Source organism: Phanerochaete carnosa (genome assembly GCF_000300595.1).
Source record: "Phanerochaete carnosa HHB-10118-sp unplaced genomic scaffold PHACAscaffold_9, whole genome shotgun sequence".
Taxonomy (NCBI): Eukaryota; Fungi; Basidiomycota; class Agaricomycetes; order Polyporales; family Phanerochaetaceae; genus Phanerochaete; species Phanerochaete carnosa.
Genome location: NW_006767636.1, coordinates 1,456,079 through 1,478,611, shown reverse-complemented (window position 1 = coordinate 1,478,611; position 22,533 = coordinate 1,456,079). Strand labels below are relative to the sequence as shown.

The 22,533-nt window shown below is 53.0% G+C and overlaps 10 protein-coding genes across 10 annotated transcripts; 5 read left to right on the top strand and 5 right to left on the bottom strand.

The window, feature by feature from the left end:
• Window positions 1-592: 592 nt before the first annotated feature.
• On the top strand, window positions 593-2,486 carry PHACADRAFT_101826 (uncharacterized protein; the record flags this gene model as incomplete). Its single annotated transcript, XM_007399671.1, has 7 exons — window positions 593-734; window positions 793-1,155; window positions 1,210-1,239; window positions 1,296-1,725; window positions 1,784-2,197; window positions 2,255-2,354; window positions 2,418-2,486. 7 exons carry the CDS (start codon window positions 593-595, stop codon window positions 2,484-2,486), a joined length of 1,548 nt encoding a protein of 515 aa, XP_007399733.1.
• A 227-nt stretch (window positions 2,487-2,713) lies between these two features.
• On the bottom strand, window positions 2,714-3,957 carry PHACADRAFT_101731 (uncharacterized protein; the record flags this gene model as incomplete). Its single annotated transcript, XM_007399670.1, has 5 exons — window positions 2,714-2,875; window positions 2,931-3,137; window positions 3,194-3,413; window positions 3,471-3,778; window positions 3,838-3,957. 5 exons carry the CDS (start codon window positions 3,955-3,957, stop codon window positions 2,714-2,716), a joined length of 1,017 nt encoding a protein of 338 aa, XP_007399732.1.
• An 892-nt stretch (window positions 3,958-4,849) lies between these two features.
• Window positions 4,850-6,405, bottom strand: PHACADRAFT_199442 (uncharacterized protein; the record flags this gene model as incomplete). The annotated part of the gene is made up of 12 exons (XM_007399669.1): window positions 4,850-5,071; window positions 5,127-5,162; window positions 5,227-5,272; window positions 5,325-5,340; window positions 5,396-5,503; window positions 5,553-5,599; window positions 5,655-5,746; window positions 5,796-5,902; window positions 5,959-6,020; window positions 6,075-6,228; window positions 6,286-6,320; window positions 6,371-6,405. The coding sequence occupies 12 exons, from the start codon at window positions 6,403-6,405 to the stop codon at window positions 4,850-4,852; spliced, it is 960 nt and encodes a 319-aa protein (XP_007399731.1).
• A 61-nt stretch (window positions 6,406-6,466) lies between these two features.
• Window positions 6,467-6,679, top strand: PHACADRAFT_165271 (uncharacterized protein; the record flags this gene model as incomplete). Its single annotated transcript, XM_007399668.1, has 1 exon — window positions 6,467-6,679. The coding sequence occupies one exon, from the start codon at window positions 6,467-6,469 to the stop codon at window positions 6,677-6,679; it is 213 nt and encodes a 70-aa protein (XP_007399730.1).
• Window positions 6,680-7,326: 647 nt separating this feature from the next.
• Window positions 7,327-9,273, top strand: PHACADRAFT_199441 (uncharacterized protein; the record flags this gene model as incomplete). The annotated part of the gene is made up of 8 exons (XM_007399667.1): window positions 7,327-7,437; window positions 7,492-7,662; window positions 7,715-8,033; window positions 8,086-8,238; window positions 8,290-8,573; window positions 8,625-8,844; window positions 8,903-8,986; window positions 9,044-9,273. 8 exons carry the CDS (start codon window positions 7,327-7,329, stop codon window positions 9,271-9,273), a joined length of 1,572 nt encoding a protein of 523 aa, XP_007399729.1.
• Window positions 9,274-10,212: 939 nt separating this feature from the next.
• Window positions 10,213-11,704, bottom strand: PHACADRAFT_212551 (uncharacterized protein). Its single transcript, XM_007399666.1, has 2 exons — window positions 11,139-11,704; window positions 10,213-11,079 (listed from the first exon to the last, which is right to left on the bottom strand). The coding sequence occupies exons 1-2, from the start codon at window positions 11,543-11,545 to the stop codon at window positions 10,353-10,355; spliced, it is 1,134 nt and encodes a 377-aa protein (XP_007399728.1). The 5' UTR covers window positions 11,546-11,704; the 3' UTR covers window positions 10,213-10,352.
• Window positions 11,705-12,616: 912 nt separating this feature from the next.
• On the top strand, window positions 12,617-14,383 carry PHACADRAFT_187325 (uncharacterized protein; the record flags this gene model as incomplete). Its single annotated transcript, XM_007399665.1, has 7 exons — window positions 12,617-12,790; window positions 12,862-12,976; window positions 13,028-13,180; window positions 13,235-13,512; window positions 13,566-13,785; window positions 13,841-13,924; window positions 13,976-14,383. 7 exons carry the CDS (start codon window positions 12,617-12,619, stop codon window positions 14,215-14,217), a joined length of 1,266 nt encoding a protein of 421 aa, XP_007399727.1. The 3' UTR covers window positions 14,218-14,383.
• Window positions 14,384-15,035: 652 nt separating this feature from the next.
• On the top strand, window positions 15,036-16,632 carry PHACADRAFT_262352 (carbohydrate esterase family 1 protein). Its single transcript, XM_007399664.1, has 6 exons — window positions 15,036-15,244; window positions 15,298-15,573; window positions 15,630-15,721; window positions 15,782-16,102; window positions 16,162-16,235; window positions 16,286-16,632. The coding sequence occupies exons 1-6, from the start codon at window positions 15,136-15,138 to the stop codon at window positions 16,509-16,511; spliced, it is 1,098 nt and encodes a 365-aa protein (XP_007399726.1). The 5' UTR covers window positions 15,036-15,135; the 3' UTR covers window positions 16,512-16,632.
• A 497-nt stretch (window positions 16,633-17,129) lies between these two features.
• Window positions 17,130-19,265, bottom strand: PHACADRAFT_262350 (uncharacterized protein). Its single transcript, XM_007399663.1, has 8 exons — window positions 19,237-19,265; window positions 18,995-19,071; window positions 18,679-18,926; window positions 18,474-18,621; window positions 17,882-18,423; window positions 17,637-17,825; window positions 17,352-17,586; window positions 17,130-17,291 (listed from the first exon to the last, which is right to left on the bottom strand). The coding sequence occupies exons 3-8, from the start codon at window positions 18,924-18,926 to the stop codon at window positions 17,217-17,219; spliced, it is 1,437 nt and encodes a 478-aa protein (XP_007399725.1). The 5' UTR covers window positions 18,995-19,071; window positions 19,237-19,265; the 3' UTR covers window positions 17,130-17,216.
• A 148-nt stretch (window positions 19,266-19,413) lies between these two features.
• On the bottom strand, window positions 19,414-21,053 carry PHACADRAFT_177342 (uncharacterized protein). Its single transcript, XM_007399662.1, has 4 exons — window positions 20,479-21,053; window positions 19,943-20,425; window positions 19,758-19,883; window positions 19,414-19,696 (listed from the first exon to the last, which is right to left on the bottom strand). Exons 1-4 carry the CDS (start codon window positions 20,931-20,933, stop codon window positions 19,498-19,500), a joined length of 1,263 nt encoding a protein of 420 aa, XP_007399724.1. The 5' UTR covers window positions 20,934-21,053; the 3' UTR covers window positions 19,414-19,497.
• Between the last annotated feature and the right edge of the window lie 1,480 nt (window positions 21,054-22,533).

The following is a 22,533-nucleotide window of genomic DNA, read 5'->3' as shown; positions in this document are numbered from 1 at the left end:
GCTAAAAGTTCTAAGTTAGCGAGTGGCCATATGATACTAGATGTATGCTGTAAGTGTTCATCTGGAATCTATGGCCATACCCTTCTGTGCGTTCCGCGCAGCTGACATGATGCATTCACACGTAGTATACATCGCGGCGCATGTCCCCGTTCTCGCACGTAGCTTATACATTCTGCTTCTTCTAGACTGCCGACACCAACGGGCCATCAGACAGCCTAGTATTTATCAGCCAGCTTACGCGGTTCAGCGGCCTGGGCTTCATTCTGTGATCAACGCAGTCGTTGTCTAGCCGCCATCCTCCGGGAGATGCATGTCAGGTGTACTGTGACTGATGCGATGACATTCCAACACCTGCGTACAGCACTCACCGCTCGGCCAAACTCGGGCACTTCTCAGGTGAGCGTCGACTACATACCATAATACATCTGCAGCGCGTGTTCAGCCACAATGCATATATACCACCAGCTCTCTCGCTCGCTGCTACCCTACCGCGATTCGCACTCTTACCATGGAACAATCTCATTTTTCGATACCACGGCTCGATCTCAAATCTATCGCCATCGTTCTTGCCGCGATTCTCCTCACTGCGTGGATGATTCCTTTCCTCGTCGACAAATACGGCTTGAGAGGATATCCCGGGCCTCTAGTTGCCAAATTCTCTAGCCTCTGGCTAGCTTCCAAGGCGCACAAAGGCAAGACGACGTCTGCGGTCCATGCACTGCACCAGAAATATGGTCAGTCCTCCCACCAGCTATACGCCGAGTCACGCGCTCATCGCTCAGATTTGAAAAGGACCCTTCGTTCGCATCTCGTCTAAACATGTCTCGATTGCCGATCCTGAGGCACTTCAGGCGATCTATGGACACAATTCTGGCGCACTCAAGACCGACTTCTACGACGCATTCGTAGCTTTTCGTCATAACATATTCACCTCCCGTTCTCGGCTGGAACACAGTCGAAAGCGGAAGTACACAGCTTACGCGATGTCGATGAAGGGAATAATGGAGTTCGAGCCTAATGTGCGTGAGTATCAGCATATGCTCGTGAGGCAGTTGGACACTTTGTGTGCTGTCGGAGCCCAAGGTATCGACGGCGTCCTCGGGTCGTGCCCTTGGACAGCCAGAGATGGCTGGGTGTTGTTCGATTGCATGCCATGTAGGGGCCAATTCCTTGTTACAGGTGTGTTAGGAACTCATCGCTCAATAATAGGGTTAAACTTTGCCACTTTCGATGTTATTGGTTCGTCCCGCTTTCAGCTGGCTTTATGTTAATGTTATTGACCGGCGTACTCGTAGGTGATTTGGCTGTCGGCGCGCCTTTTGGTATGCTAGAAGCAGGGAAGGATACCGCGCTCGTGCCGGTGTCTGAGGAGCAGGCCATGAAGTCTTTCGGTCAACAAGACACAGATCTCGAGTGGGCCACAATCCCAACAATCAAGCTTCTCAACGAGACCGTCCCTTGGATCTTCTTCCTTGGTTGTCTTCCTCCTCAAGCTCGTTTCCTGATGTCCAAACTCCAATCTTTCAATGCAGGAGCGTCCCGCAAGCTTTTTCAAAAACTCGGGGTTGCGGCTGTGTCCAAACGCCTGTCCTCTGAAGCAACTCGAAGGGATTTCCTTTCTCAACTTGTCGCGGCTCGCGATGATGAGGGCAAGCCTTTGAGCGCACAAGAACTGACATCCGAGGCTCTTAATCTCATCATTGCAGGCTCCGATACTACTTCTAGGTCGGTAGTGGGGCGGACCTTTGTATGGCGGATCATTGGTCTAACTCACAATCGACAGTTCCATTGGTGCCATCATCTACCATATTGCGCGGAACCGAGATGTCCAAGAAAGACTTCAAAAAGCACTTGATGACGTTCTCGGAGTCCCAAACTCTATGTTCAGCACTGATGAAGTCGTGGCGTCCTTCGATCTCGTCAAGAACCTGACATATCTCCAGGATGTCATTAACGAAGGCCTTCGCCTGCATTCCACAGTTGGTGTCGGCTTGCCCCGCGAGGTCCCAGAGGGCGGAATGACGGTTGCAGGAAAGACTCTTCTGGCCGGCACGCATGTCAGCTGTCCCACGTACACGTTGCATAGGCTGAAGTCGATCTGGGGTGACGACGCGGACGAGTTCAATCCCGATCGTTGGACTCGAGGCGACAGGAATATGATGCTCAAATACTTTGCACCGTTCTCGATAGGCCCAAGGTGAGTGCCACCATCAGTGTCATGGTTGGAGGTGGCCTTGTATTAAATCTTTCTTAGGGCTTGCATCGGTCGAAACTTAGCAATGATGGAGATGACGATATGTATCGCGACGATGTTCCACCGCTACCGCCTTGTCCTTGCGAGCCCCGATCAGCAGGTGAGTCAGCTGGTCGACGTGCAAGACAAAGGCATTGATTGGTGTGGACTCCTTCTGGACTAGCTTGAGTGCAGCGAAGGGTTCGTGAGCAAACCGAAGGACGTTTATGTTGGCATGCAGCGGCGAGTCTGATGATCTTCTGGATTGTGGAGCTTTGGGATCGGTATACTTTTCATATTTATGTCTACCGAAGGCCTGGTCCTAGCAGCGTATCGATCACCGCAAACAATACCGGGATGCTAATGCTCATCTTCGCACGCACCCTCCGGCCTGTATCGTTATATGTACCATAGATATGTCTATATATCCTGAATATCCTGAACGTACATGTTCGTACTACTACGTGCGAAGGTACTGTTTCACTGAAGCTCAGGCGTGTCTGCATACGCAAACTTCATCATGAACTCTGGGTAACGCGCCCCCATGGAGGATGCATCCGCTGCTTCTGCGACCTTCCGCACTTCCTGCAAGTCCTCCGACGAGAGCCTGATATTCAGGGCAGCCAGATTCTCTTTCAGGTACTATTATCCATCAGCGGCTGTATGAGAAACTTGCACACCAGTAGAGCCGACGCACTTTCTCTTTGGTGGTACCGGGGATGGGGATGATGTTATCCGCCTGTGCAAGCAGCCACGCCAGCACCACCTGGCTCGGCGTCGCCCTGTACTTTGTGCCGATCACCTTCAGGTCCTCGACAAGCTTGAGAATCTTTGGGAAGTTCTCGCGCGAGTACCGCGGGATTATGCGCCGGAAGTCGTCCTCCGCAAAGCTGTCGGGCGATCGCTAGCGACGGCTAATCAATTTCGCAGTCTAGAATAATTCACACAGGCGCAACGTACGAATTGGCCACTAAGGAGCCCGCGGGCGAGCGGGGCGTACACGACGATGGCGACGCCAAGCTCCTGGCATGCCTTGTACAGTCCGATCTTCTCGTCCTCGATGTCGAGTGTGAACGGCGAGTACTCAACCTGCAGCGCCGCGATCGGATGCACGGCGTGTGCGCGGCGGAGTGTCGCCTCAGAGCAATCTGACAGGCCGAGGTGGCGGACCTTGCCCGTCCTGTGATAACTGGGATGAGCGGCCGCATCGCACGCGCATTGATGTGCTCTGACTCACCTGACGAGCTCGGCCATGGCGCCGACTGTGATCTCGATGGGAGTGTCCAGGGCCGGACGGTGCAGGTAGAGGAGGTCGACGTAGTCCGTGCCGAGTAGGCGCAGCGACCTTCCTAACCTCTCGTGCACGTACTCGGGCGAGCCGTTGACGGTATTCGTCTCAAAGTTGACGCCGAACTTGGTCGCGAGGAAGATCTCGCTGCGCTTGCCGGTGCGTGCGAACCACTTACCGAGCAGTTCTTCGTTATCGCCGTAGACATCGGCCGTGTCCCAGTTCGTGCAGCCGTACTCGTAGACAGTGTCAAGGAGCTGGGGCGCGGCGTCAGTAGCCTAGAACGATAGCTGTGTTGTACGACCGGCGGACGCACCTTCAAGCGTTCTTCGTCGGGCAAGGGCTTGCCGTAGGACGCAGAAAGGCCCATGGCGCCGAAGCCGACGGCGGTGACCTGGGTGTCGCCGATTGTACGAGTGGGAAGTTGGGCAGGCATATTATGTGGCTGATTTGTGAGTGCGAGTAGAGGAGTGGAGTGAAGCAGTAGGCAGTGGGTTGCTTACGATGCTGGCTCGCTTCCTGCGAGTCCTGGGCCTTATATATACTTCGAGTAAATCCTATAATACACGCTAACTGTGCCCAGGAATTTTGCCAGTGTATGTAATGCAGCCTCCGGGAATAACGGGAATCAAGAATGCGCGCGTTGGTCAGCACCCCTAATTTTGCCTCGGCCAAGTTCGTGCCACAGCTGAACGTTGAAAGCTGATAAACAATGAGACTGTCAAAGAGCGCAAGCAGTATTGGTGAATACAGCAGCGGATGGCGGATGCCTCACCCTCGGGCATCGACGCTCGGCGACTACTACTGTGCACCCGAGGGCAACCCGAGAGCTTGCCGTGCGGTACGTATGCCCTGCGGCACCATGGCAAAGCCTACGACGCTCTTCCAGCCACCATGGAGCTCGGTGATGGCATGCGGCTATGACACAGTAAACTTTGTACGCCGAACCTTCGCGGACTTGCAGATAAGATGGAAACCTCAGGACTCTTGGTTTGAGCGCTAACGCTCGGCAAGCGCGTCGGTCTAAATTGGCAAGCCTCCTGAAATTCGTATGCATTGGCAGGTAAAACCACAGGCCTGCCAGCATATATAGCGGGGATTAGCCTCACAATGTCCCACATAAAATCTTGCAATACTATACACACGACCGATGAATGACGTGGGGACCTACGACGGAGACAATGAGCACCGCATTTCAGGCATATTCGAGCTAAGTATCAGCCTGTGACTAACCTCTCCGATGCTCTCAGGCTCCAAGCCTGGGGCATCACACGGCGCTCTATACGTACGGGTACACACGTTCCACGACTAGCCACTGTCTCCCCCTCCTACTCACCACGAATCTCCACTTCAGCGTTATCATCTTCCCAGAGGAAACTCTCCATCTGGTTATGGCGGAGTGGCTGTGCCAGATCGCGAAATATGAGTGTCGATGGCGTGCGGGCGCTCGTTGACAGGCCAGACACGCCGCCCATGTCCAACGCCGTCGGGTCACGATCGGCGCCGACCATGCGGAGGTTGAGCGTGAAGCGGCTCGCGAGGAGGAGCGGCTGCGGGGTTGCGTCAGTGGTGTGAATCGGGGAGGCGATGGAGAGAGGGACGTACCATAGGCTGAAGGAATATGAGGACGATATCGCCCGGCTGGTGTAGAGGGTGCGTATGTCAGTGGGCGGAGATTGGGGTGATGGTCGGCGAACTGACTGACCGTTGCGGAGGTAGCCATCTGGGCGATATTGAGGGAGAGCATCGCCCTGTAGGCAAAGTCAACATGTGCAGGACGCAGAGTCGTGTAGAGTAATATACAGGAGATACAGAGTACCTGCGAACCGGTACGAGTAAGTAATAGACGGCGCAGAGGGACATGCCGAACTTACCATCGCGCACGAGACATTGTGTCAGCGATGGCCGAGCAATATTTGCATACCGCTGATGTCTGAGCATGTGGAACGTTCGCGCAACGGTGAATATTAGCACGATGGCATCTGCGATAATCAAGCAAGCACATTGAATGAGAGTCGCTACACAATTCACAGTCAGCGATTTTCACGGAGAGAGGTCGGAGGACGGCTGCTGTACCTCTGTAGAAAGCAGTTTTCAGATAGTCTAGTTCTCGTACATACGAGTGATACTCACGCCAGACCGACACCCCCGCTGAGGTTGTTGAATGTTGTACAGATAAAGAACGGTGCTCCAGTATATATCACAGTCCAGTTGAAGTAGAGGACCTGCATGATCGCTCCTTAATAGCTCGCAAGTTCCCGTGCGATAACTCACGATGTTCGACGCGATTGGTACGCAGCCCAGGATCAACACGACGAAAAACAGCGGCTTGCAGTGACACGTTTGACTCCAGATCGACGAAATCCTGTGGGCGGTGAATACTTTATGCAGGGCGTCAGTCACAAGAATCTGCTGACAAGCTGAAGATTGTGCCTACGAGCGACTTGGGCGTATGCGATGTTGTTTAGCACAGCAAGGACCACAGAGTAAGGATTACATCTAGTGAACGCACAGTCAGGAATAAATACATTGCAAGCAAAAGATAAAATTTACGTCTTCTCTGACATGGGGAACCATGCAGCCACCTGTGACAGTACCATTATCCAGCGCATTGAGAGTAGCAGAATCGAAGTCCACGTAAACTTCCGCCTCCACACGGTGTTAACCTCTTCTGGGAAGGTGACGACATACTCGAAGAGTACCAATGCTGCGCGAATGTAAGCTCTGTGTATCTGGAACAACGGCTATATCTAGAGATAAATACAGAGGGTAGAAGCTCCCGCGCAATTCTGCTCAAACCTGCACATACTGTCAACATCACCAGTGGAGATATCGAGAGGAGGACGCACAGCTGGACAAATTGTTCTACAACCGCGGAGCTCATTTTGGTATGTGTCCGAAGGACTGTAAACTTTAAGAAGCTTGCTTCGTCGACGAGAAAACAAATGCCGGGGTTATATCGCTTTGCGATTTCAGGGGCACAAAGCATGAAAGTGGCCCTCTCGGCCCTTCTGTTCCTGATGATTGAACAAGAGGAAATTGAGAGGACAGGTGCATTTGTCCTGGAAATCGGTGGAAAAGGCAAGACTGCGTCTCTCATCTATTCTGTTTGGTCTGATATGCCCCTGAGCCATTCGTATCTCAGGGTCGTCGCATGAGGTGCATCGGGCTGTGTGTGGCATGGAAATCGCAAAGCCACCAAGTCTTGTACAGGTTTCCTCTTTTCCCCGTATAAGTTTAGGCTGAGGCCCCAAAGCTGAGCGCTGATGACCAGGAGGATGTGAGGAAAGGGTCCGCCATAAAGGCTGGTCCAAAAGCGCCTCACGCCACGACGCTCGGCGCCAAATATATGCAAACAAGTCATGTTCCCGAGGTCGCGCCCACCAAGAAACGCGACGCTCACTCTCATGTTGACAACCTTTCAGCCTGGCCTTTTGCCACAGCTACGTCGAGCCAAAGCTGAACTCCCGTCTACTCCCGTCTACTGTTAGTTAAGCTGAGTTTTGCTGTGTACCAGATCACCGAATTCTGATGCGAGTCGTCGGTTGTGCATAGGCAAGCTCCTTTGAACAGGTCGCCCAACGCAGGGGAGACGATTTGTTGCGACACTATTCCAGCCAGTGTCTGTGCTATGTCTAAATTTGCGGTCAATGGCTACCCGTACTCGAAGCTTCGCACAGCCTCCGGATTTCCCGCGCGGCTTAACGGCACAATTAGACCGTGCCTCGCCAATCCCGCTGCGGCTTTTATACCTGCTTGGTCTACTCAATCCTGAAACCACCAAGCTCATCTGTCAAGTCGTACAATGCACAACCCTCGCCCCCCGACTTCTGCCACTTCTGAGAAGAACAGAGAACTCAGAGTCTCCGTATCGGATCTCGCTGAGTGTCTTGTCTTCCGGGCCGGAGAGGAAGTAGTGCGTGATCCAGCGTATCGCCCATGATACTCAACCTGAAGTGGTCTCTGTTAGAACCTTGAAGCTGAAAAAGAAGAACGCGAGCTCGTATACCAAGGCACTCTAGCCCAGAGCTATTCTAGTTCCCAGGAAGACAGCGATCGGCTGCTCGCAGTCCTGCTGGACCATTCTCTACTTCTATTGAGACCTCGGGGTGATACGGCGAAGTTTGATGTCTGCTATCGTGTAAGTGCTCTGTCATAGTCGGAAATCCTTCATGGGCTGATGTACAACACAGCCCATACCAATCGAGTTCCTCACCGTTTCCATGTCGAGGAACCCCCAGCAGTTCTCGAAGGTGACTGAGACGCTCAAGCGCATGGCTTGTGTTGTTCCCACACCGCCAGATGAGGCCGATCAGGGGTTTCCTGTAACTTTTGCATGCCTGGGGAGGAAGGCTTTCCACGTGTCGTTGTGGGCAACTTCCTTGGACGACCAGCAGAGATGGGTCCGAAGTGTTCAGAAACAACAAGAGGCGATGGAAGACGTACAGCACGTTTTCGACAGTCAATATTTTTCTCTTGGAGGGAAAATTGTCAGCTGCGCCACACTATTTGGTATGTACGACAGGCGTCGTGACCGAACCGATCTAACGATTGTTGTCTACAGATCAAGGGAGACAAATCGTATACGGAACTACGAACGGCGTTTATTTGTCCGAGGTCGCCGAACCGCATAACCAGCTCATCAAGATCCTAGCCTTGAACGATGTGACACAGGTAGATGTCCTCGAAGAGCCACAGATCTTGATCGTACTGTCTGGTTTGTCGTTTTTTGTCGCCGAATGATTCAAACACTAAAATTATCCTGTAGAAGGTCAACTTCTTACCTTCCCGTTGGACGTGCTCGACTTGAATGACCCTAACGCGGCCCTCGAGCGCGCGAAACGCGTAGCCTCATATGTATCGTTCTGCAAAGCGGGAACATGCCTCGGCAGAATGATGTTGTGCGCTGTCAAATCCACTATCCTGTCCACCACGATCAAGATCTTCGAGCCTGTGTCCAACACTGGGACCACCGGGCCCTCCCGGCCCATGTTCCGAAGACTGTTGCAGGGTAACCAGTACGACAATGACAGGTTGATGAATCTCACAAAGGTGCCGTCTCCAGAAGATCAAACGCCCTCCAATGCTAACTGCTGCTCGTAGGAGTTCTACATACCCAAACAGACGAACGCTGCCATCTTTCTCAAGACGAAACTCTGTCTCGGCTGCGCGGGCGATTTCGAAGTCGTCGATATCGAAACCCTGGACATCCAAACTCTCCTGGACCCCTCCGACCAGTCGCTAGACTTTGTGCGTAGCCGCAAAGTACTGCAGGCGATTGCCCTCTACCGTATCGGTGATAACTTCCTCATGTGCTATGATGGTAGGCGCGTCCTGTCTCCTACGGACGATATTGGAGCTGATTAGGCTGTCTGTTGCAGAGTTTGCATTTTATGTTAACAGGACCGGATGCCGATCCAACAAACACTTCTTGGTGTTCTGGGAGGGTACCCCGACCGCTTTTGGTACGTCCAGGTCTAAACGAGTCTCTCTGTTTAAACTTGGAGATTAATTAGCCACAGCTCTTCAGTACCCGTACATTCTTGCCTTCGACCCTACGTTCGTGGAAATCTGGCACGTAGAGACTGGACGGATTGTGCAGGTCATCCAAGGCAGCAATATACGGTGTCTCTGGCCTGGTGCGACGCCATTCCAGTTCGACCCGGCCCACCCTTACGGAGCGCAGAGTGGGGTGCTGGTGGTGTCTGACGAACAGGTTGTGAAGCTGCAGGCGTCCGCGCGGACGCCATAGAAGATTTATTGTGCTCTCCATGCTGCTCGTGATTCATACCAGATGGACATGTTGAATTGTGGTATATTATGTCTGGTTAACAAGCTTTTCCAAGCTCTCTTCTGAATAACGCACTTTGTGGCTTAGAAAGACATTTCCCGAATCGCATCTGCACCCCTCATCTCTGAAGTGCACCGCGATGATTTTCACATTTAGCTCAAACCAGTTGTGATGGGTTTAGAAGTGAGCAAGCCAAAAGGAAGCTGGTGTCGCAGGAAGGGTCCAAAATGGCAAAATGACACAAATTCTAAGAACTCAAAGAAGATGAGAAAAGAAAAAGGAATAATTTGCGAAAAAAAAACTCAACGACCTTTTCACAATGTTTTGAAGATATGTACTTCTCTTGTGAAAACTTGAGAAAAAGAAAGAGCCTAGCCGGGATTTGAACCTGGCTTTTTACTGTGCTGAATGTCTCACACGGAATGAACACCAGTAAATATTACAGTACAATTACTATATCATAACGCAGATACCTTCAAAGTAAGCAATGTCTTTCTTATTCCTGTCTTACTTGCTCCAGGAACCCCTCTCGGGAACAGATAGGGCTGGATTCAGCTCAAGTCTGCAGAGAAAGAAACGAAGGCGTGCACGTGCTCGGTGGGTGTGGTTCAAGCACAAGCACAGAAGTTGAGAGCTTCGAGCGCGCAGTGTTATTGTTTATTTGTACAAGAGGTGGCTCCGCTCCATTTCGCGACTAATGTTCTTGTCACGGTGGTGGCTGTTTTCGCGATGGCTGTCTCCGCGGTCATTGATGTCATGGGCTGTGCAAAGGTACTCAAGTCTCGGTAAATATGACCGACCCAAGGCAGCCTTCTGGTAATCCGCCACTGCCGCCTGCGACGCAGCGCTGGCATGCTGCGTCAGAGTGGCGGCAGAAGCAAAATGAACAATGATATCGAGCGGAAGCGGGCGTACAAGTATATAGAGCGGAAGCGACCGTACAGTGACTAGGGTGATACATCAGGGTATTTAGCATGAAACGTATAGTATTACAGTTGTACAATCAGTCGCCGCATACGCTACAGAATTGGATCCTACTTTCAACTCGACTTTCCTCCCGGCCGCTCTTTCGACTTTGGCTTGTTCGGGTCTGCTTCCCTCAGTGCGCTGAGTATTTTCTCGAGATCCCAGTACTGATTTACGGATTCGCCAAGATCATCAGAAGCAGGAGGTTGGACGGTGTCTATCCAGGCCTGGAAGAAGGAACGCCACCGTCGGAAACGCCTGGAGAGCGGGAAGCAGCTCAGCGACTTAGAGCCCGAGGTATATAAGAAGAGCCCTCTCTTGTTGTGCAACAACTCGTCGTAACTCCCGCACTCCCACGCCACTACCTGTTGACGGACGCCTGCATGGCGTGCGGACTGCTCTTCGCACTTAAAACCGCACCACAGGGCAACGTACAATAGTGACTCGTAGTCGAATCGCACCAGATGATAGGGTACGGGAAGCACTTCTTGTTTTTCTTCTTCTTCTTCCTCGTCGTCGTCGTCGTCGTCGTCGTCTTCTTCTTCCTCCTCTATTTTCTCGAACGCCCACCACAGGCCGTACAGGACGTCCCGCGCCATGAAAGGGAGCGTGCCCGTGCGATGCTTTGACGACGGACCCGCTACTGGCTCCCCATTCGGTGTCACTCGAGTCGCAAGGTCAAAGTCGTTGAGGATGAACAGGGGCGCCTCGTCTGCTCCCCTTCTCTGGACCATGAAGTTATTGTAGCTTATGTCCCGATGCAAAATTTGCGCTTTGAATCGCAGATCACTAATAGGCTGCCTAGCAGAGAATATAATGTCAGCATTGATGTCGTCGACGACGACACACAAGAAGCTGACTTACATTCCAGCATCTGGTAGATCATTTCACCGAGGTATTCCGACGATTTCGAGAAGAGCGTCCCCAGATGCTTGTACTTGGTGTAGATGAGCGCGCGAAGAATGCGCTTCTCGTAGTTCATCTGCTCCTCCTCAAAGAATAGCCTGCGGAAACCGTCGTCTAGGGACCACAAATCCCCAAAATAACACAACTCGGGCAAACCTTTGACGCCAACCTTCTGAGCGATACGCAACAAATTCTGCTCCTTCGGGCGGGTGTGCACCTGCTGGGAGATCTTGATCACGAGAGGGGTATTGTGGGCCTTCATCGGCGGGCTCTCCACTGTCGCATTGTAGACCATCGTGTGCCGGCCGACGAGGGCGTACTGGAGAAAGGCTGCCCAATTTGATGCGTATCGTGGCCTCATTTGTCGATGGCGTTATAGCAGGAACAGGGGAGGTATAGAAGGGGGCAGGCTGAGGCGTGGGCACGGGTGCGGGCGCGGGCTCGACATCCTCGTCATACGCACCTGGCACTAGTTCAACGATGTAGTTATCCATAGACGCAGGAGGGAAGCCGTTGGGGCACGGCGAATCCTCTGGCGGGAGGAGCACTTACTATCAAAGTCGATCGACTATCATCGACTGATTAGATAAGGTCTGCCTAGGGATGATCGACCTGGTTCAAAGCGCTCCGCGCCACGGAGTTCGGCGAATATACCCGAACAAATCATAATTGGCCTCGACGACCACCTCGCAAATCCGCTCGCTCCCTTGCCACAGTTGCGCTCAACCAAAGCTGCCCATGGCCCTCCACTAAGTGTCTCTCATTGTCTGTCCACTGGGATGACTCTCTGGACGCGTCAGGATAAATAACTTTAACTTTTAATGTAAGTTGCCGTTCGTGCATCGGAAAACTCTTCTGAACAAAGCATGAAGCGCGGGGGCAATTCTCACACAGGGTCATAATAGCCGATACATGTGCTATGTATAATTTGCAGTCAACTGCGATCTGTAAATACCAAACTTTGCACAGTGGCTCAATGGCATAATCAGACCGGCGCCGCTCTTCGCTGATTCCGCTGCAGCTTTTATACCCGCTCGTCTCCTCGGTTCTCAAACGACCAGTTTTATCTGCCAAGCCATATGATGCTCAATCTCTTCACCTCGTCGCCTGCCACTTCCGAGACGAGATCAGAGCTCAGAGTCACTGCATCGGACCTCGACCAACGTCTTGTCTTCCGGACCGGAGAGGAAGTGGTGCGTCACACTGTGTGCTGTGCGCATGCACCCGCCCGAACTAGCCTTTGCCAGGATCTTCGAGTTGTGGAAGAGGGGCATGAGCTCATACACCAAGGCGTCTTAGTCCGGGATCATGCCAGCTCTCAAAGAGATACCAGTCGGCTGCTCGTAGTCCTCCTAGACCATTTTCTACTTATATTGAAACCCCGGGATAATGCTGCAAAGTACGATGTCTGTTATCGCGTAAGCCCTCTGTCATGGTCGGAAATACCTACGAATTAATGTCAATTGGTTCACAGCCTATACCACTCGAGTTCCTTGCCGTTTCAACGTTGGGGACTCCCCAGGAACTATCTAGGATGACTACGACGCTCAAGCGCATATCATGCGTTATTCGTACACCTTCGGTCGAGGCTGACCAGGGTTCTCCTGTAATTTTGCACATCTGGGACGGAAGGCTTCTCAGACGAGGTTATGGGCAAACTCCCTGAACGACCAACAGGGATGGATCCAACGTGTCCAGAAACAACAAGAGGTGATGCAGAATCGACTACACACTTTCAACAGCCAACATCTCTCCCTTGGAGGGGAAGCGGTCAGCTGCGTGGTGCCATTCGGTGTGTATGATAGGATCGTGATTGATCCTATCCAATGACCGCCATCTACAGATCAAGGGAGAAATATCGTTTACGGGGCTACCGACGGCGTTTACTTGTTGGATGTTACTAAACCGCATAATCAACCATCCAGGATCTTAGCCTTGAGTGATGTCACACAGGTAGATGATCTCGAAGAATGCCAGATTTTGATTGTACTGTCTGGTTCGTCGTTCCTCTTCGTCCAGTGATACGCATATCATCATCATTGCCTTTTAGGGGGACAGGTTCTTGCTTTTCCGCTGGATGTGCTCGACTTGAAAGACCCTATCGCGGCCCTCGAGCGCGTAAAGCGAGTTGCCTCGCAAGTGTCGTTCTTCAAAGCAGGGACATGCCTCGGCAGAACGATGTTATGCACCGTCGAGTCCAGCCTGCTGTCCAGCACGATCAAGATTTTCGAGCCTGTCTCCGACAAAACCACCGAGTTCGCCAAGTTCCGGAGACGATTGCAAGGCGGCCAGCATGGCGGTAACGACGGGTTGGCGATGCCCATAAAGGTGCCATCACCAGAGAACCACACCGTCTTCGCTGATTTTTGTTGTACTTGTAGGGGTTCCGTGTGGCCAGACGGGCGAATGCCGTCATGTTCCTCAAGACGAGAATCTGTCTCAGCTGCACGGATGACTTCAAAATCGTTGATATCGAATCCCTGGATAACCAACCTCTCCTGGCCCCGTCCGACCAGTCGCTGGACTTCGTGCGCGGCCGCAAAGCCCTGCAAGCGATTGCCCTCTACCGGGTCGGTGATAACTTCCTGGTGTGCTACGATGGTAGGCGCGTCTTGTCTCTTACGGATGTTGAAGCTGATTAGGCTGTCTGTTGCAGAGTTTGCGTTTTATGTCAACAGGACCGGATGCCGGTCCAACAAACACTTCTTGGTGTTCTGGGAGGGTACCCCGACCGCTTTTGGTACGTCCAGATCCAAACGAGTCTCTCTGTTTAAACTTGGAGATTAATTAGCCACAGCTCTTCAGTACCCGTACATTCTTGCCTTCGACCCTACGTTCGTGGAAATCTGGCATGTAGAGACTGGACGGATTGTGCAGGTCATCCAAGGCAGCAATATACGGTGTCTCTTTACCGCCGACACGCCGCCGTCACTGAAGATCGACCCGGCAAACCCTTCCGCGGGGCGGAGTGAAATGCTGATAGTATCTGACGAACGTGTCATGAAGCTGCGGGTGTCCGCGGAGACACTGTAGGAAGTCCCGCTTATTCTTCGTGTTGCTCACCAGTCATGCCAGATGGGCATGTTGGAATATGATGTATTATTGACAGGCTTTCCCGAGCATTCGTCTGAATGTTATGCACCGCGACTTAAGGATATGTTTCGGATCGCATCCGCATCCCCCACTGCTGGAGTTCAACGTCCTCCGTGCTGATCTTCACGTCTGACTCGAATCCAACAGCAGCGGGTTCAAAGGTGAGCAGGTCAGAAAGGAGTTGGCAGCCCATGTCATCCTGAAAGCCTTTGCCTGTTGGCCGAACACAGCGTCGCTTGTATTTAAGGGACATATGTCGGTATCTCGAGCAGCACGCAAATTGTCAGATGAATGTATCCACCGTGTCATAAGCTGATCTTACTGCGCTTAGGTCCTCGGGGCATACAGTACACCGAAACTACGGTACATTTGCGGCGATTTTTGCCATCATCCAATTCACGCAACACGATGCGGATGCACTTTGACTTCTGTGCCAAGACATTCGCGGCTAAAATCAAAATCAAACCATCCGACGGCATGACCTTCTCGTTGTCTACCTCCGGCACCGACGATATACCGCTCAAAACTGTCGCACGTGGGTGGTCCGGGACCTGTACCTTCCCATTGAATCTGTACGCGGAGACCCCTCCTCCCTGACGGTTTCGTGCTTGAGAACGATTTCCGAGTGGCTTCCCTGTCACTCACTGTCAGATTGTCAACAGAGTAGCGGGACGTCCCAGCAGGCGCTTTGCGGGAAAATACTGGGCACATGTGACGAACAAGGTACACTCTGAGCTTCCGCATTTTTGTTCATTCCCTTGCGTTACAGTCAGCTGTGGAGGCTACCAGCTATAAAATGCGTGTACTCGGTTTCCAGAGGTACTCAACAACACGCCGTTCTCTGCTACCTCAGCAAGGATGTTCAAGCTTGCGGTTGCTCTCATCTCTTTGGCCTCTCTCGTCACGGCACAGGTCCCCGTCTGGGGACAGTGTGGTGGCATTGGTTACGCTGGCTCGACAGTATGCGGTACGTGCACACATGCTTTGACGAATGTCAGAGACTGACAAAATCATGGCCAGCCGCTGGCAATGTTTGCACTGAGTACAGTGCATACTACAGCCAGTGTATCCCAGGCTCGAACTCGGCTCCGCCGCCGCCGCCGCCTCCGACGACCACAGTCAGCAGCCCTAGCTCGTCGAGCGGCACGGGCACTGCGCCCACAGGCCTCTCGTCCATCCCTGCCTCGACGCTCTTCCAGTTCAGCAACTTTGGCACGAACCCGAACAACGTGGCGATGTATGTCTACAAGCCGAAAAAGGTCCAATCCTCGCCACCTCTGATCGTAGCAAGCCACTGTGCGTGTACCTGCTTCATACGCTTTTGCGAGGCTAAGCAGCTCACTGGCTCGTAGACTGCCAGGGTTCTGCGCAAGCGTACTACTCAGGCTCTAAGTTCGCTCAGCTCGCTGAGACCTACGGATACGTCGTCATCTACCCGTCCTCGGTAAGTGTCTCTTTCTGTAGCACCCAATGTTAGTCAGGGTGCTGATGCACCTTCCATTAGCCTCACTCTGGCACCTGCTGGGACGTGTCCTCCGATGAGACGCTCATGCATAACGGCGGTAGCGACTCGCTCTCCATTGCCAACGCTGCCCGCTTCGCCGTCAGCAACTGGGGCGTCGATCCGAACCGCGTCTTCGCTGTCGGCACGTCCTCCGGTGCAATGATGACCAGCGTGCTTGCTGGTGCCTATCCCGACGTCTTCAAGGCCGGCATCGTTGACTCCGGTGTCGCATTCGGCTGCTTCGCGGTCACCGGTCAGCCGGAGGACAGCTGGAACTCTCAGTGTGCCGAAGGTCAGCTCATCCTCACTGGTCAGCAATGGGTATGTGTCCAAGTGCTCTGTCCTCAGGTCTAATACAGTGCAACTCATGAGTTATACAGGCCCAAAAGGTCACAGCTGCGTACCCCGGCTACACTGGCGCACGCCCGAAGATGCAGGTCTGGCACGGAACTGCGTACATCCACTTCTCTGCTCGATATGCTTGTGCTCACGCGATGGCCACAGCGACACCACTCTCTATCCTCAGAACTTCTACGAGGAGATCAAGCAGTGGACGACAATCTTCGGCTACCCGAGCAACCCCATCTCCAACGCCACCGAGTCGTACCTGCCCGGAGGCTACTCGAACGCGACCTATGGCCCCGACTTCCAGGCGATCCTCGCCCAGGGCGTCGGTCACACCGTTCCGCTCTACGAGCAGCAGTACCTCCAGTTCTTGGGCATCGCGTAAAACCGTCTCGGGAGTGGTCGTAATCATAATGTCCTGCTGTAGCTCTGTGAAGCGTAGTAGCATACCTCTGTACTGCTTGTTCAAAATATCAGTCACCGGGACCCGGGTCGGGAGTCTGAGTCAATTCCTGGTGGGAGTCGTGTTGATGTGCGGCTTCTTCAAGGCGGAGCATGGTTAGGTCTCTCCACCGATAGCTGTCGGAGAAATCATGTACACGAGGCGTCGAAGCGATGCTGCCGCAGTCGGGCGCATCGGAGCCAGCGGCGTCACGTCTGGTTCCCGGCCGTGAGATGAACAGTCACCACAACTTTGGGTTCAGGGAACGGAGATGAGTCGTAAATGGGTGCTGAGCGCTGAGCGCTGACGGAGCGCCGCCAGGAGCCCGCGCAAGGTAAGGGTAGGCGAAGATGAATGGTCATGCGAGGCCGATCTGGAATCGTACTTCACAAGAGGGGATAGCTGCTAGCCGCCGCGGGCTGTCATGGGTTGCGGGTGCAAATAGTGTCCTTGTACTGAAATGGAGTGAGCATATCGATAGATTTATTTCCGTAGGCCAAAGGTGTAAAGAAATCCCTAGGCTTCGTCAATGCTAGAAAGCAAACACAACTCTGGGAGCAATGACAGCTACGCCTTCATAAATTAGCCGGTCCATTAAAAATCGGGATTACATGCATATATGCTAGTCATCGAGTCCCGTCTCGTCGTTCACCGCCTGTTCCCATCGTATAACAGCCACGCCAGCCCATACCGGACAGCAAAGGCAAGTACACTTCCTGTAACCTGGTCGAAAGTATATATCAGCATCGCCGCGACTCTGAGGCGGGCTGAATGCAGACTGACCTGGGTCGAGATCAGCACCTGGACGAGCGAGTCCTCCTTCATGGGCCCCAGGTTCACGAGGAAGACATTCAGGATAGTCAGGTTCGTAGTCTCCGGCAGGCCAGTCTCAGGATTTTTACTGAGATTGATGAGTCGAAGAGTAGAAAGAACGTTCAGGATTGCGGTTGTAAGCGCTGAAGGCGGCTTCTCGAAGATGGCCTTCGAAGGGTAGAGTAGCCCCGTCTCCTTGTCAAACCTATCGCAACATTGGCTTTCATCCCGTCGAAACATAGATCAATTACACACCTTGGAACACGATGCCGTGGACAGGGGACCAAACCAAACAGCTGGGGACAGGATAGGACGAAGTTAAAGATTTGAGGGAGGAAGAACAACAAGAGCGTCTTGGAGAAGTGCGCCTGAATGCCGACTACCGCGAAAGCCATGCCAGCCAAGTAACAGAGGGTGTCCCCGGGGAATGCTCTGGCTGGATACCTGAGAAGGCCATGAGCCATCCAATGCCCGTCACCATGGAGAAGCATGCTGCTCACCAATTGTGGTACAAGAAGCCGGCGCATACACCGACCAGAGGAAGCATGAAGTACAAGCTGAAGAGGTGCCTCTCCACCATTTCCCTGCTGCCGTAGGCCATTCCTGCGCCCCAAGGTCCACCAATCTTAAACTCAGCGTGCCCACCAAGAAGATGTACAGGGATTTGAACGCCGAACGGCCAGGGCAAGTAGAGCAGATCGTTCAGTATGACCGACAACGCGATGATCAACGCCTGAGATGTCTCGGAACCGTTAATACCTGCGAGGATGTTGATGCTGTTGGTCGAGAAGGTAGAGAGCAAGGACATGTACAGATAGTACAGCGGGCCGACATTAATGAGGGTACCGAAGAGCCAGCGCAGAGGAATAGGCACGACGACGTTTGTGTTCCCCCGTTCGGCATAGTAGACCAGGAGGAGCGGAATGGTCGCAATGATGGGGATGGGGAGCTTGTGTCTCCAGCGAATATCGAAGACGTCATCGAGGAAGCCAAGCATGGTAGCGATGAGGAGTGAGAGGATGGACGAGAGGTAGACAGCAAGCTAAAACAAAAATGAAGACGGACACGACTATTCGTGGCGGAGAGACGTACCTTCTGGTGGGGAAACTCTGCGACGACCAACCCGTGCTGCGACCGGTTTTCATAATCATTGACAAACACATCAGAGAACGCGAATGGGATGAAGAGGATCAAAACAAGAATGTAAATGGACGCGCATACCAATCCCAAGCTTTCCGGGCTGAGAGATTATCAAAGCATGAGTGTCTACCACGTCGAGAGGGCTGCGTGTACGTACATCGGCGTGTCATACGTCTTCAGCAAGTCTCTCCCAAAAAGCCGCGCTTTAATGAAAGTCTCGCCCAATGCAGGCACGAGATATACGGTTGCGATGAACGCAAATATGGAGAGGCCTAGTGCAGCATGGAAAGCGGGCAAAGGAGGTAGCGGATCGAGCAGGGGGCGGACAAGGAGCCATGCGCCGACTGGTACGAGGGATAAGAGGAGGATGGACGACAAAGGTCGAGGGCCGAGTGTCTGAGCCATCTAGCAGACATACGTGGCATAGTTCAAGTTGGCTGTACCTCTTTTATTACATGTGTGGTAGGACATACTGCGGCAAGCCTCCAGTGATCTGACGTGTCTCAGGCCTCAGCTCCTCACGGTTCCCTTCTAAACAGTGCGTAACAATCTGCAGGGACAGAAGAGTCAGTGTCGTTGATATATAAACCATTGAACCACAGCACAAGGTCAGAAATGCGAAGTAACATCTAACGTACTAAAAAGTACTCAGACTGACGTGCAAACGCAATGAAAGTCTCATCTCACAAGCATAGTGATACAAAGCACGACTCACCTCTTCCGGCAACTCAAGAGAGACAGAGGAAAACAGCGTAACATTCACGAAGGTAGTGAAGACATTTATGTGACCAAGCGTACGCGAGAAGAGCAAGCACACCAAATTTATGGCGCGCCATCACGTGACAGACAACGTGTCCTCGTGGCGTCAGGCGCTCTGGGGGCCCGTATTTCTCGGCTACTAATCCTTACATTATTACTTCTTGAAGACAGACGACCATCTGCTACTAGTACAAGGATTTGAAAATTTAGCGGAGGTCTATACAGGAACTCCCTTGCCGTCGCAATCTAGAACCTCCATCCATAGTGACGCAATGCCCTCCTCTTCGCACCCCACTTCGAAGCCAATATCCCTCAACACGAAGTATTCCCTGGCTGAAGTCTGCACAGCTGCCAGTGCTGAGTGAAGAGCCATCTTAGAAGACGTCGTAAAGTGAACGCTCTCGACATGATGGGTGCTAAGAGTAGATAATCAGTAAGCGAAGACTCTAATTCGTTGCAGGAGCTCAGAGCACACACGCTGGCAGGAAGAGATTGACGGGCAGGTCCCTGCTGCTCAGTTTCACTAAGGGATTTTCGTGACGATTCGGCAGCCCGGCGAAGTCCTGAGCCATCTCGGTGGCCGACATCCACGAGCCACTGACACTGCGGATGTGCAGCACACGTCAGCGATTCCGCCCGACAGCACGCCGGAGCTCACTGACCTATTCGCAACGACGCACGCGAGCACGTATCTTTCTGCGACGATGCGCTTCGCCCGGCCGACTTCGCCTTCTTGCATGGCTCTCTTGCTCCACAGTCTGCTGATACCGCGGTCGTACTCCTCGTGGTTTGCCCACTTCAGATGTTGGAGGAGCAGGCCTTCAGGGGTCCTGGAGGCGCTTCGAGCCCAATGGTTAATGAAAGCTGACCAGTCCACTCGCAGGCTAAGACAAGGGCCGAGACTACATATCGAAGCATCCCCATTCGACGATCCCGTGCCGGTCCCAATAACCTCGCAGGTCGACTCAAGCACGTAGAAGCGCGAGGCGCAGGATGCGTTGCCAGGTCCGTCAGGGTGCTCAACGGTGATAGACCAAACCTCGTGGGGCACGACTTCCTGAGCGTCGACGACAAGCCCTCGGAGCCAGTCTTCAGACCTCCTGCCGCCAATCGAGAGAGCAAACCAGAACGACGCGAGGACAAACCTGCCCGGTTGCGTTCAACAGAGTATGCGTCACGGTTAAACGAAAACACGTACCGCACTGCGACAGTCGCTTGTTTCTCATGGTCTGGACTGCCCCATAAGCGGGGCGAGATCGGGATGGCTCTCCCGGTTGCTTCGAGCCGCCCAAGGAAAGACCGTGAGTATATGCGCTCTCGATTGCTTGCCTCTTCCTCGCGCGCCCGGAGGTACGGCCAAAAGTTGGTCATCGCGTGAGAAAACGGCTTTGTATCTCTGGTAGTACGCTTTCCGCGAAATTTGCGATCGAGGATGTGAATGGCGGAAAGGTACACTGTGTGGTCAAGGGGAATGAGCATGCATAGATGAACTGGTAGACAGATCGAGAACTGCAGACCAGCGTAGCGAAATGTTCGTGATACGAGCGCGCATTGCCTACGCGACGCGTTATCGAGACCGCTTAGGATTATAGCCCAGCTCTGGACGCGTTTACGCTGCGACAAAGGTGGAGGTAGGGTAATTGAGTGTAGCATAGGCGCGGCCGGAACCGGTAGAAAGTCCAGGTGCACTAAGGAGGGATCGCCAGCAAGAGAAGCGCGGACGGAAGTGCTGGTAGGCGGTATTCCGGAAGTATCAGTAGTATTTTGAGGCTTCCTACTCCCAGCTACGAGGGGTCTGAAGCGCTTGGCGGTCTTCGAAACGGCCGGTTGAGGTGCCAGCGTAGGCGCACATTCAACTTGGGCCAGTCGAGCAAGTGTTGGAGCAGGGGTGCCGGCATCTGCGAGAACGGAATGAGGAGTCGTGGCAATACTCGCGCTTCGCGCTTGTTGCGCCGATATACTACTAGAGAGCGAGAAGGGCTTGTGGGCTGTAAGACGAGCCGGCGCTATCTTCGTTTTCTTAGGCCGCAGTTCGTCGATGGCTTTGGCGGTGCGCTTGACAGGAACAGTGATAGAGGAATCTATCTGAGACTTAGTGGTGGTGGCTACCAAAATTGAAGGCTTCCAGGGTGCAATTACTGTCGTTGCAGTGCCTAGACGTGCAGAGCCGGCGAGCGTTGATGGCCCAGCTATGCCGTCGACAGGAGATGCTCCTAGAAAGGTCGCTGGGATAGCCTGCTTAGAGCTAGGTATTGTCGACGCAGGTACGCAATCCAGACGATTGTCGGAAAAACCCTCAGTTACTGCACTCCTAGCAGAGCAAGTATTTTTGATCGAGCCTGGGGGAGATACGGATGCAGAGACTTGGGGAACTCGGATGGCTGAACTTAATCTTGCTGTATCCTGAGTATGAGTTGTTTTGGATGGCTTTCCGAGATTTTCCGAAGCGATAGAAGCAACGAGAGAGTTCGACTTGCCGGCGTTAGCACCGGCCAGTTTCTCAATGAGCGAGGGCTTGCTAAGCTTCGAGTATCCAGGGAGCTTGCGTTCCTTGCACAATGCTTTCAGCTGAGCCACAGTGAGTTTCGAGAGATCATTAAGAGGATTTGAAGGCTCCATGTTTAGAAGATTTGAGTAAGAGATGCAGCAGTTGAGGAAGGGAGCGGCAAGAGCGCGCGCTGAGAGATCTTCGGGGTCCGGCTGTATGCGAGTGTCTATCAGACCCCGGTGCCCATATAGTGCCCTGCATTCGCCGTCACCTTAAAATTTGAAGGCACAGCGAAGGAATACAATGTAAACTGATTTATTGTTCGAGCAGAGATGATCGCAGTATATCAGCTGAGAAGCGTTCGATAGCCGGCTGGCCAGGATATTTGCAGGGACTAGCCCGGAACAAGTGCCTCGTCGAGCACCGTGACTGGGACTCGTCACTCTCGCTCGCTCAAGACTTGGCAGAGGGACGGACCAACAGCAGACATAAGATCTCTTTGCGAAGCACTTGAGTCAACCCCCCCCCCCCCTCTGCAGAGTTGCCCATATTAGAGAGAAACGCGCCCGATGTACCGTCAGTAAGCTGTCGAGTTGGTTGGCTGATAGCCGAAAAATACGACGAAGTCGCCGCCGTACCAACTGAAGCTCAACTCAATCGTCCTATGTTACCATGCTTTATGATAACAGAGATATTCTGTACAAACGCGTTCGCAGGGGACCGGTAGTGAAAGCAGAAAAGAGCTGAACATTTGTTATGACTCCT

Excerpts from the sequence above, each read along its gene's own strand:
- PHACADRAFT_177342 (XM_007399662.1), bottom strand. The coding sequence starts at position 20,933 with ATGCTACACTCAATTACCCTACCTCCACCTTTGTCGCAGCGTAAACGC. Across the intron at positions 19,884-19,942 it reads GCGTGCGTCGTTGCGAATAG|TGTCAGTGGCTCGTGGATGT; the intron begins GTCAGTGAGCTC and ends GCACATCCGCAG. Across the intron at positions 19,697-19,757 it reads GTCAATCTCTTCCTGCCAGC|CACCCATCATGTCGAGAGCG; the intron begins GTGTGTGCTCTG and ends ATCTACTCTTAG.
- PHACADRAFT_262350 (XM_007399663.1), bottom strand. The coding sequence starts at position 18,926 with ATGGCTCAGACACTCGGCCCTCGACCTTTGTCGTCCATCCTCCTCTTA. Across the intron at positions 18,424-18,473 it reads CAGAGTTTCCCCACCAGAAG|CTTGCTGTCTACCTCTCGTC; the intron begins GTACGTCTCTCC and ends TTTTTGTTTTAG. Across the intron at positions 17,826-17,881 it reads GGCTTCTTGTACCACAATTG|GTATCCAGCCAGAGCATTCC; the intron begins GTGAGCAGCATG and ends TGGCCTTCTCAG.
- PHACADRAFT_262352 (XM_007399664.1), top strand. The coding sequence starts at position 15,136 with ATGTTCAAGCTTGCGGTTGCTCTCATCTCTTTGGCCTCTCTCGTCACG. Across the intron at positions 16,103-16,161 it reads TCCTCACTGGTCAGCAATGG|GCCCAAAAGGTCACAGCTGC; the intron begins GTATGTGTCCAA and ends TGAGTTATACAG. Across the intron at positions 16,236-16,285 it reads CAGGTCTGGCACGGAACTGC|CGACACCACTCTCTATCCTC; the intron begins GTACATCCACTT and ends CGATGGCCACAG.
- PHACADRAFT_212551 (XM_007399666.1), bottom strand. The coding sequence starts at position 11,545 with ATGAGGCCACGATACGCATCAAATTGGGCAGCCTTTCTCCAGTACGCC. Across the intron at positions 11,080-11,138 it reads TACCAGATGCTGGAATGTAA|GCAGCCTATTAGTGATCTGC; the intron begins GTCAGCTTCTTG and ends ATTCTCTGCTAG.